The sequence below is a fragment of the Acanthisitta chloris genome, unplaced genomic scaffold (assembly GCF_000695815.1).
Source record: "Acanthisitta chloris isolate BGI_N310 unplaced genomic scaffold, ASM69581v1 scaffold1658, whole genome shotgun sequence".
Classification (NCBI taxonomy): domain Eukaryota; kingdom Metazoa; phylum Chordata; class Aves; order Passeriformes; family Acanthisittidae; genus Acanthisitta; species Acanthisitta chloris.
Window position 1 is genome coordinate 1 of NW_008686235.1, and position 12604 is coordinate 12604.

A 12604-nucleotide genomic window follows, 5' to 3' on the forward strand; every position below is an offset into this window, starting at 1 on the left:
GGTTCCTCGGGCCCTTCTCGCGCTCCGGGCCGGGCGCGGTGTGCTGGAAGTGCAAGTGTGTTGTCTTCCTTCAGGTAAATTTGACCAGCATGCCACCACGGAGACTTCCCAAGCCACCTTAGCCAGCGTGTCTCCTGTTTTTGCGGGGGTGAGTACCTGCACGTGTTTCCACCCTCCAGGGCAGCTCGGGCAAGGGGATGGTCACCTTTCCCTTCTTTTTATAACGTTAAAGCATCCTAAAAGTGTGTGGATTTATGTCTCAGAAAACACTGCAACTTCTAAATTGTTAGTTTGGGCTATTCTGACTTGAGGGTCCAATTCGGGTAAGCAGCATGGCTAAGATGTTTTCTAAGGTCCAGGACTTGCTGGGAGTTCTCTAATTGCGAGGCCAGGTTGACTCTGGGAACTGCTGCAGTCAAAAGTTTCTTGTTAGGTTTGTCAGAGCTTGATACTGCCTTTTACAAGTATCAGACCTGTGTCTTGATACCTGCAATTCTAAGCAAACTTAGGATTCAGTGAAAAACAAGCTGTTTCTTTAAATGAGGCTGAAAGCCACTTGCAAGCTGCTCAGGTCATGTTACTGGTGCCTGTGAGAGTAGGTGAGGCCTCCTTGTTGACAACAGAAGTAGTCATTCTGCAACAGGGTGCATGTGGCCATGTAAACTGTTGCAGCTCTGCTGGAATACATGCTTAGTATGCACTTTCTGCAACAAGGTGCATGTGGCTATGTAAACTCTGTTGCAGCCCTGCTGGAATACATGCTTAGTATGCACTGGAAGTTATTTTTAAAACTAGTTCATGAGCAAAACAGCAAACTTTCTGATTAACCCACACATAGAAGTTTTTCCAATAAAATAATTTTACTAGGAAATAAAAGTGTTAAATGAATAATATGAATGAAAAATGCCAAGATGAGAAAGATTTAGGATGCAGGCTATGAGCAGAATAGCTTGTCATTACCGTACTTGATGTGGGCACAAGGCTTGGCCACACAATTTGTTGGTAAATTTTTAAGATTGTTCCAGAGGGAATAGCTGAATTTTTAATTGAAAATTTAAGATGCCCTGCTGGTCTCTTCTTCCTGGGATCCAGTGGTAGGATGCATGGGAATAGCTCAAAGGTGTGCTGTGGGAGGTTTACACTGGACATGAGGAAACATCTGTCAAGAGGGTGGTCAAACCCTGGAACAGGCATCCTGAAGAGGTGGTCAGTGTCCCAAGTCAGTCAGTGTTTGAGGCATTTGGACAGCACCCTTAACACCATGCTGTAGCCCTGAAGTGGTCAGGCAGTTGGACTCTGAGCATTGTAGGTCCCTTCCAACTGAAATAGTCTATTCTATTCTAAGTCTGATCCTCTGTGCATCACTTCTTTACAAGTTTTGTGTAGGTAATGCAGATGACACTGGTTGCAAACACAGTGAAATACACAGCCATTTGGTGCAATATTTTGCTTAACTGGGATGAACTGTGAATAGAGGGCATACAAAGTTGCTGTCTCATTTTAACATGTTTTCCATTTGGCTTCTAGGGAAGTGCAAATAATTTTTGAAATTGATTTGTAGTTTTGTAGTGATTCTATGAAATAAATAATTTTTTTTCCATTCTTTCAGATGAAATTTGATAAAGAGGGAAATACTACCTATTTTGGTAAGTTTTCATTGTGGTTTTGTTTGGGTTTTATTTGCCTTTTTCCTTGTCCAATATAGAAAAGCCCAACTGGGAATCTACTTGGGGTAAAAAAATATGGTTTGGATACTTCACTGTGTTTATTTGGGATATTGCAATGTTTCTTGTTTTGCTGCCTTCTATTGTGTCTTAATAGCATCTTTATTGTTACAATTTTGAAGTAATATTTTTAAAATAATATATTACCATCTCTCACAGGAAGGTAATTTTTTCTTTCTTTTTTCCCTTTTTGACCAGCATGCCACTTCCCCTGCCTTGTCTTTCCCTTCCTGTTGGATTACATGGGTTTTCTCAAAAAAGCCACTTCTTTCTGACATGAAATTAATTGTTGTGGCAAATGTTTTCACTTAAATCTAGAATTTTCTTTTTTCACTCAAGGTACAGTCTTCCAAACTTAGTAGAAAATAACTTACACTGAGGAGTCAATGGGAGGAAAACTATTTTAAAGATAGCACAACTTTCTTTCTGTGTGTAGGACTTTGTAACTTACACTAAAATGTAATTTTGGAACATATATGCTGGTCTTGCTCTAAATGTCTTCATCTAAAAATATTTTTATGATAGAAAAGAAGAAAACAGAATTGTACCAGGAATTGGGTCTTCAAGCTCGAGATTTAAGATTTCAACATGTAATGAGCATTGCAACTAGGAACAACAGGATCATCATGAGAATGGAGGTAATGGTTTCCCTATAGCTAAGTGCAAACCCTGTCTTATCCTTGCACGTTCATTGCCTTGCACAGTTCTTTTAACAGCAACTTTCTGTGACATGCAGTCCAGCAGTAAATGTGTATTTGGAGCTTGACCTAGTAATCAGAGTATGGGTCTGCCCACAGTACATATTAATGACCATTTTCCTGGTTGAGCACAGGAGAAACATCACTAACATTGTCACAGGAGTAAAGGCTTATGAGGAGCCTCTTCTCAATGTATGACCATGGGCACAGTGCTGTGTCTGAGCATGTTTGCAGTTAGCATGAGATTCTGTTGTTTTCCTACCTGAAAAGACATTTGAAGAGTGGCCTTATCAAAGCCCAAATTCCGAAATGTGCTGCAGAGTTAGAAATCTTCAGTGAATTTTTTTTCAGACTCCTTACATGTACTGTCTTTTTCAGGTCTTGAAGGCTGTCATAACACCAGAGTTTCTTCTGATACTAGATTATCGTAATTTAAGTCTGGAACACTGGCTCCTCAATGAACTAGCATCTCAGCTGTCAGGGGAAGGTCAGCTAGTTACATATGCCCTGCCCTTTGAATTCCGAGCCATAGAAGCAATCCTGCAATACTGGGTGAGCTATCTCATCTTTATTAAAATTGTTTGGGAAGTTGTTTCATAGAAAGACCACTATGATTTTATTCTTGTGTTAATATTTCTACATACATATGGGTATATGTAGTCTGCACTTCCTGTAGGAGCTGTTTTTTAGTCTTGATTTTTGTTGCTTTAGTTCTTACAGTTTTGTGTGTGTGTGTCCTTTCATTCCCTTCCTAATAAAGTGTTAATTGGATGTGGTGGCTTCACTATCATTTGGACAATTAAAATACAAGTCAGAGTTCCTTTTCTAGAGATATGCTGTAGCTGAAATGGAAGTCACACAAAAGTGCCAAGGTTTTTGGCCTCTTGACTAGGAGTCAGGAAACGATTTCTAGTTATCATTAAAAATCTCTGCTTGCTAACGCTAATATAACATTTCCAGACAATAGTGTTTTAGCTTTATCAGCCTTATTGGTGTGGTTGTCACTGGGTTTCAGTTCTGTGCAAATCACTTTTTATTAAGTCCTGTATTTTGCACTGGCTTTATCTTTTAAATGGTATTCCTATAGCAAGTATTTCCCAGGCATTGGAAAGCAGATGGTATTAACTACCTTTACTGTGAATTCTGTGTTGAGAGACAGGAGTCAGTTGCCCAAGTCATTCTAAATGGATTGTTTTAATTCTTATGAAGGATCATGTTGTTATCTAGATCAGCAAACTGCAGGGGAGACTTAACAATTTGCAGCCTCAGATCCTTGAGACACTGGAAGCTCTAGTGGACCCCAAGCTTTTATCTGTGGATAGGAGTAAACTACACATTCTTCTGCAAAATGGCAAGAGGTAAATAAGAATAAGCTGTGAAGAGACTAGAAGATGACCATGGAAAATAACATGCATAGAAATGTTAGAAAAATGGTATCTGGTATTAATTTCCTAGATTACTGTAATGCTGGGTTGTGCATCTTATTTGTAAATGTAAAAATTGGTATATAAAATACCTAGCAATATGGGGGAAAAGGGGAAGGAGAAGTATATTCTAAGTGATCAGAAATACAGTCGTGCTTCTTAAATAGCATATGACAGAACAAAATGATACCTAAGAGAACAAAATAACATGAAAAAGTTCTCCATAATGTAAATCTGTGCTTCAAGTTTACTAGCACTACACTGGTACCTTCATGCATTAGACTCTTTCATGTGGCAGTGCAATATGACTTGCTACATGATCACAGAGCACTTGTTTTTTCTGACTTTAAAATATATCCAGAAAACACATCTGGATCTTTTTTAGTATGTGCCTGTAGCTTGCAGTTCCTGGGCCAGATCACTGCCACTGCTAAGTGTGTGGCCTGTAGAGAATGTTTTGATGGAGTTGTTAGAGCCCTGCAAGGATTTTTCCCTGGCCACTCAAACTCATGTAGAGATTACCTTTGTGCACTTGTGCCAGTGGGGATTACTTGACCTTTTGCCTGTTCTTTCTTCAGCTTGTCAGAACTGGAAACAGATCTTAAAGTTTTCAAAGAAACAATTCTGGAGATCTTAGATGAAGAAGAATTAATAGAAGAGCTCTGTCTATCTAAATGGAGTGATCCACAAGTATTGTATGTATATTTGGAAACCACATGCTTTTTTAACTGTATTTTGTTTAGGGAGAACTTTAAACTAACTGGGTCTTCCCTGTGAAAAAATCAGAAAGAAAAAGACTTTCTAATTCTTTAAAGCCCTAATGCTTGCTACTTCAGAAATCATTGTATTTGCCATTTTGGAGTGGAACTCCATTATCAGTCGACTGTCATGTTGTCCAGTTACAAGTAGTTCTTGGCATGACAGGCCAGCTTATCTAGTATGTAATGGGATGAGAGCAGGATGGCAGAAAAGCAAATGTTTTTCAATATAAGTCAGCACCTTCTGGGAGCACTTTCATCAATTTCACCACAAGAAAACCCAAAGAGGCAGATTTTTAAGCTTGTCTTGAATAGGTCAGATGCCACATTTCCTTTACTAGAAGTGTTCTGAACGTCTTGCTTCTAGCTTTTTGCTCCCCAGCAGAACCTGAGGGAAGGAGTCCTGGAGCAATCCTGTGTACCTGCAGAACAGCAGTTTAGGAGAAATGCATATGCAGAAACAGTTCTATTGCACTCTCACATTATGGTGAAAGACAGCACACAGCAGCACTGGTCACTTTAATCAAAACTATAGAGCAAAATAATGTCTATCAGATCTAAATATGCTTTGGGCTGAATTGCCTTTAAATTTTGGGCATACAGACGTGTTTTATGTTTAAGCAGGTAACAGAAACTTATCTTACAGGGTCCTTTGTGAAGTTGCTGAATAATATTTTTGCCTAACTGCATTGTGTGTGGATATTAAAACTGTTCACACAATAGTGTGGGTTTGAATCAGGAAGTAGTTTCTTGCCCTACAGAGCTTAGTCTAAATGTCCAGCAGAAACTCCATATTCCAGAAATGGGACATGGTTTGCACTTCTAATGCATCTCCTGGTGCAGTATCAGGGCAGGGTCTGAATTCCAGCTGCACCTGAGCCAGCAGCTGGTCTTTGTCTTGGTTTTGCTCACAGCCTTCCTTTGGACTTAATCCACTCTGCTGGCAAATCTCACATTGCCTCACGGTAGACAATGTGTGGGACATCTAGGAAAGGTTCCCACTGTCACCTTACACTTATGTCAGGAGAAACCCAAAGTCATCCCTTCCTTCAGACCCTATTGCACAAGGGTAGGAGAAGTGGTGGGAAGTTGTTTGAAAAATGCTGGAGCCATGCTTCAGGATGCACAAACCACACCAGGAAACACAGTGGCATGTTTGCAGACAGGCTGGCAGTGTGTGGGCAGCTTCTTTGGCTTCAGGATTGATGCAGGTGATATGTGATATTTGATGAACCTGGGACACACTTGCTGTGGAGAAACCCAGTTAGGCATTTTGGTGCCATCAGAGATCATTTGCAGGAGAAATGGTGAGCTGAGCTCAGAGAGACAAGATGAGGCAGACCTTGTACCTTTGTGTGAAGGAATGGCAGACCATGGAAGGCTCATGAGGCAGGTGGAGGCTAGTTAATGAAAGCACGTGAGGTGGTGGTTATTTTCATGTCTTTATGGCTGTTGTTTCCCTTTGTATGTCCACAGACGAGCTGATGTAAATGTAAAGATAATCATCAAATAAGACCTTGAGCTGAATCCATAATACAGCAGATAGTGCTCTGAGGCTTTCAAGTCTGCAACTTATCTCCATGCAAAGAAAACCTCAGGGTCTGGAGGGCTTTGAAATCTGCTAACTCAAAAATTCTGCCCCATGTGAGAGAAACTAGGGGCTCTGTCAAAGGTCCTTAGGGAGCTTAAGTGGGTTGGTTCTTAAGACATACCATTTATTTTCTTGGAAAACCATTTCAGAGAGGTTCCTTTGACAGTCAGCAATGCCAGGAGGAGATTCTTTAAAAGGTTTAGTCTCTCTAGAGAAATGAGGTCATATCACAAAAGACAAAATGATCAAGAATCTTCCTGGATTTGCTGCTAGTTTCCTAGCCCTTGGGGATCTCAGGTGCCTCAGGTTTCATCTGCCTAATGCCAGAAACATACATAGCTGTCTCAGAGGAAGGCTTGCCCCAGCATTCACACCATGAAGTAAGATGAAAGTCTCAGACTTCACTTAGGAGAGTAGCATCTTTCATTTGATGCTTACTCTTTGGCTGCTTCATGCTCCTAAAACCCTTTGCAGTAATTGCTGTGTATAGCTGAAATGCTTTACGACTAAACTATTTTAATAGACACCTAAACCATCTCCCTCACTGTGTAATTGTTTGTGTGTTGACTTCTGGTTATGTTTTATTCTTCCAAGTTTTTGACTGCACTGTTACCAGCTTCCACCACTTGAGGGCACCTCAAACAGCTCCTGTCAAAATTGTTAGCACTTTATAAAAATTTAATATACATTTATAGTAATATAAACTTAATGAATAATATAAAATTTCTATAATTTTCTAACTGTATAATATCTGAAAACAAGATTTGTGGTGGTAATGCATGCCTTAAGCCCATCAAATACTAACTGCTCTATTCAAAATAATTGACTGAGCTGCTGATAAATACAAAAATATTCCTTTAATTTTATGCCATTTCTATTGATGGAAGTTCCTCACAGTAAAGACTGGATTTTGAGCTCGTGTCTAACAGCACTCTTGTTGCCCTCAACTTTTATGTGCCTTAACACATCAGTAATACACTTCTATACAATATGTAGCTAACCAGAAAAATATAAATTGTTGCTCACAGTGAGGAGAGTACATCTGGGATTGACCATGCAGAGGAAATGGAGCTGCTGCTGGAGAATTATTACAGACAAGCAGAAGATCTTGCAAATGAAGCTCGTGAACTCAGAGTACTGATTGATGACTCAGAAAGCATCATCTTTATCAACCTGGACAGGTTAGCTACCCAGTCTGTTGGATTGACAAAAGCTGAGCAGAATTTAATGCTGTTTAGACTTTCTCAAATCGACCTACAAGGAAAGTTGGAGATTTCTGTCTTGATGAGGGTTTGAATGGACTTGCAGTCACAGCTGCATTGCACTTTTCTTATCAGTGAACTGGATAAAGCAAAGCAACAAGATAGCCTAATTAGCGTGTGTATAAACCTCTTTAGCTAGGCATCAGTTTTCCCTAGCAGGAGAAACACGGCTTCTCTTAGATCCTCCTGTGGAGCTATTTAATAAGAGAAATGTCTGCAAATTTAGAGGCAAATTAAAATTCTGTTCAGAAAAGATTATTAGCCAGAGTCTGGCTAGGCTACTCGAGTGTTCAGTACAAGTTGCATTATTGCTCTGTGGAGTGATACAAGAGTTAATAACTTTGGAGCAAGTATTTTCTTTCTCTCTGCTCCATTTTTCACTCCTAGTCAGCTTTCTACTGAAAAATAATTGTAGCCTGCATTTGCAAGGATAGGCATATCCTTTGTCTTTGAGGACTCTGTCTTTGAGGACTGGGTTTAATGTTCTTTCTCCTCTTTACCCAGGGAGTTATCTGTAGAAGCAATTGGTAGATGCTGCATCAGGAAACCATAAAAATCTTTTTGGGAAAGACTTGAATTCTTTCAAACAGGCTCAGGTTTCTAGTCTGCAGTATTTACTGACTCAAAGTGTATTCATTTGCAAAGTAACAGTAAATTTTGGTTGCTTGTGAATATGGACATACAAATTCCACATAGTTAGCGGTGAGAGAACACAAACTTCTGCGGCTACGTACTGTTACTCTTTGTGTATACAGGTCTAAGAAGTGAGCCACACTGATTAAGCAGAACCTGCTGCCTGGATGTATCCTGATGCAGTAATTCCAAACCAATAGCCTCTTTATACTGTTGTTTCATGAGCTTTGTCACTGGGTTGCCTAGTTCCAGCATGACTTCCTCTCTTTCACTATTTTGTTTTTGTGCATGCTGTATGGAATTTGAGAATTTAGGCAGCAAATCAATTTTTGGGTTCCCCTTACAGATGTTTCTCCCTTCTTTAGCCACCGTAATGTGATGATGAGACTGAACTTGCAGCTGACCATGGGGACTTTCTCTCTGTCTCTCTTTGGACTAATAGGAGTTGCATTTGGTATGAACTTACAGTCATCTCTTGAAGAGGTAAGGAACAAGTGCTGCTTTTATAAGTGACACAAAATGTGGGCCCTGCTCTTAGAGTGTATTTTATATTTGGTGCAACTTCATTCTTTCCACAGACAAAGCTCCACTGATGCGTGTGTTCATGCAGTCCCCATTTTTTGTGAGCAAATTACTGTATGGCTAACTGCACAGTATTGCAGCCTTTTTTCTGTCACATCCACGGAAAAGAAATGGGAATACAATTTTTTTGTTTATCTAAGAACTGACTTTAAAGTAGTATTAAGGTTTCCTTAATGATCATGTGCTGTGAAAAGAGCAGCTTTGTCTTCCAGATACAAGGGTATCGGGCAAGAGTCAAGGCATTTCCAGCACACCAGAGGAAATACTCTACTGTCAATACATGTTTATATCTAAACTGGGGAGGAAGGGGTACAGACTGGGGGTACAACTTTAAAACTTCACATGCCATCTTTAAAACAAACAGACAAAGCAAAGACCTCTTCCTTTCCAAACCAATTAAATTTAAGTGTTGAATTTTCAAACTTCCCAGTGAAGGAAGGAAAACTGCATGGGCTAGTAACAGAATACAGTGGGTGATTCCTGAACAAGATAGTTTGCTATGAAACAGCCCTTTTCCCAAGGTAGGGCTTGGCGGTTGATGGTAGAGAGTTTACTGCTTCCTCCCATAAAGGAGGAGAGCACTGGTGGGAAATGAGAGTAATCCCTTTTCTGCAGAGATAGTTGCATGACTAATGGGCACATTCTGTTGGTAGGACCCCAGGATATTTTGGCTGGTGACGGGGATTATGTTTCTGGGAAGTGGTCTGATATGGCGACGCTTACTTTCCTTCCTTGGGCGGCACCTAGAACCTCCACTACCTCCTCACGTACGTATGGCTGGCCAGGGTTTCTCCTTCAGCTACAGGCAGAGTACAGTCCATTTCTAAAGCAGGAAATAAGCCTTTGTAGAGGGGTGTGCCACAGAGTATTGGGGGTCTGCTCAGGGTCTGCTCCTTGACAGGCAAGGTGCTCCCTCGCTGGATGAATGAGGAGGGAAGCCCCAGCACTGGCAAAGACACACCTGGCAGCCCAAGGGAAGCTGAGACCAATGGTAGAAGCAGCCCTCATTTACCTTCCCAGCTGCCACAGCAGTCCGTTCATAGCGAAGGACACAATGGATGCTACCCTTATCCTCCCACCCACATACTAACTCTGGATCTGTGGTCTCTGTCCTGTAAAAGAGTAAGTAAAGATAAAAGGCTGATGAGGACAGGTTGTAGCTGTAACATCTCTCTGGAGAATGATGCCCTGGTTTTGATGTCCTGAATCTCAGCCTGAAGTTTGTAATAGCTCCTCACATGCACAAACAACAGCTATCTTTGTCATTGATGCTGATGGTACCAAGCTGTATGAAGATTTCCAAGGAGACCAGATTAGTATGTATGGGTCATTTTCCCTGTTGACAACCCTTTCCTGGACTTGTGGAACTGTATTGTCTACTTCCACTTTGTGCTCTAATATAGCAGAAGTATTAGTGGATTCAAAAGTTCAAAACTCCCTTTCTTCCCTCCCCTCCTTTGCCGGTAAGAGGCAGATGGAAGTAGTTTGTTGTGGATTGTTGACTATGGCTACAGTGAACTGTACTATCCTTAAGTGTTTCTCAAAACCAAGTCCAGGACATGCTGACTCTGGCTTGGAGAAATGTACAGGGAGGGATTGGGGAGGGAGAAACTGTTCTGAAAATAAGGGGAGAAAAATCAGGGTTCAAGGCCTCTATGAAACTCTTTCCTTCTGCTGCATATAGAGCAGCTTCTCATGTAATCACAGGCTATTTTGTATCTTGCCTAGGTTCCTGCAGTTTTGAAAAAATCCCAACCAGCAACTGGGAGAGCAGAGATAAAGAGCAGCCTTAAAGCAGAAACATTTGGGCTGAGCAGAAGCACCTTGGCAAACCAATAGGAACAGCAGGAGACTTTTGTTGGGATGGACTTTGGACGCTTTTCTTGTATTTGTTCTTCCTTACTGAAAACTGCAGAGTTTCTAAACTTGATAATTTAATATATATCCTGTGCCAAAAACTTACGGTGAGATTTTTAATGCTCACACACAGAAGGAGAGAAACATAAGGGAAAACAGCGCCATACTTTGCACAGTAGTCTCAGCTGTACTCCACGTATGTTTCATTGGTTTTTGGACGCTTTTCTTGTATTTGTTCTTCCTTACTGAAAACTGCAGAGTTTCTAAACTTGATAATTTAATATATATCCTGTGCCAAAAACTTACGGTGAGATTTTTAATGCTCACACACAGAAGGAGAGAAACATAAGGGAAAACAGCGCCATACTTTGCACAGTAGTCTCAGCTGTACTCCACGTATGTTTCATTGGTTTTGTGTTTGCATACATGTACTTACCTTTTGGGCATTCTCATTTTAAATGTTTTTGTCAAATACTTCTTTGCTTAATGGCCCTTCTTACAGAGAACATAATTTTTGGCTTGGGCATTCTCATTTTAAGTGTTTTTGTCAAATACTTCTTTGCTTAATGGCCCTTCTTACAGAGAACATAATTTTTGGCTTGGGCATTCTCATTTTAAGTGTTTTTGTCAAATACTTCTTTGCTTAATGGCCCTTCTTACAGAGAACATAATTTTTGGCTTGAAGGATGACAGCAGTCAGCATTCATCAGTAATTCTGGTTCTGAGCTACAGATTTAGGCATCTGACTTCAAACATCAACGAAAAGCTCACCCCAAGAGTGGCTTTTAAAATGGATTTTTAAGGCCCTATTTAATTGCGGAGAACAGGTTTTTCCAAAGCAATAGACATACCTCCATCATTTGTGACGCATCACCTCTAAATTGGCAGTAGCCAGAAATAATAGTTTCCCTTATTTCATGTGAGCAATAACAGACTTTGACTAGGCATTTCTTGAGTATCCCATAACGATTAATTTAGGCCCAAAATCTATGCAGTTTTAGGAACAGGGAAAGCAGGCCTACAGATAGTGCCACTTGTGCTTGCCATCTAACACTATTTCACCATGCCCTGATACAGTTGCAGTTTAACAACTCCTGGTGTTGTCATAAGGACTGATTGAAGTTCTGGTAAAAATCAGCAGATGGGTGCTTGGTTTCTCTTAAGGCAAAGCTCTGCTTTCTCTCTTCTCTCAAAGACAAGGCATGGACTAGCCTGCATAAGTAGCCAGGTCAGTAAAGGGTGTGGAAGCTTGGTGTCCTGTGGTGGACTGAAGGAAGGAGTAAAAGCCTTATGCCCACTATTTGTGCTTTTTCTTAGGATTTCTCTCTGAGGATGTAGTTCTCCACTGGTTTCTCTCAGTCTGTAGGGGGAGCATGAAATCTTTCTAAATCAGGTCATAAACTGTCCATTTCTTGTTTGGGTTATTTTTACCTCTCTGTAACATACAGTGAGCAGCTGCTGGCAGGGGTTGAAATGACAGTAACTATAGCTGTAAACATTTTTACTCAGGACAAATGAGTCAAAGATGGAAATGAAAAGGTACATTAATTGTGAAGGCCTGTAATCCTAGTTTGGTTAAAATCTGTTGTAGAGAATTATTTTCAAACAGCTCTTTCTCTGTATGTGACTTCAACTTACAGATATAAAAGACATAAGAAGGTGAGAAAGTTAATGGAGCTTGTAATGTTGAGTTTTTTAGCTGAATTCTTTTGCAGCCTTTACAACTTAGCAGGTGAAGTTGTAAAAAACCTTTAAAATGAGCAATCCAGTGGAAAAACCAGTGGCTTGCATACCTTGGCTGGTAAACCTCAGGACAGTTCAGTGTGTGAAGGGACACAGATGCTGATGTTTTCAACCAAGTTGGAGTTGCATTAGGCCAGAACTGAAATGTGTTGGTGCAGCTGTTTGGGAAGCTTTCACAGAAGCTTTTGTGCAGAGAAGCTTCTGTGAACTTGACTCCTTTTGACTCCTTTTCCTGTACATGACTAACTTAAAGCACAATAAAAGCAGAGAGAGAAAAACATGTCTTTTACAAGACTTTTTCTCTCTACAGACATGCAAATGTTTAACATTTT

General features: G+C 40.4%; 1 protein-coding gene across 1 annotated transcript; it reads left to right on the plus strand.

Moving 5' to 3' along the window:
- Nucleotides 1-50: 50 nt before the first annotated feature.
- Nucleotides 51-10511, plus strand: MRS2 (MRS2 magnesium transporter; the record flags this gene model as incomplete). Its single annotated transcript, XM_009080030.1, has 10 exons — nt 51-148; nt 1610-1646; nt 2250-2362; nt 2801-2974; nt 3650-3780; nt 4425-4541; nt 7224-7376; nt 8456-8573; nt 9326-9439; nt 10401-10511. Coding segments are annotated over 10 exons (1166 nt in total), but the record flags the coding sequence as incomplete, so codon positions are not given.
- Between the last annotated feature and the right edge of the window lie 2093 nt (nt 10512-12604).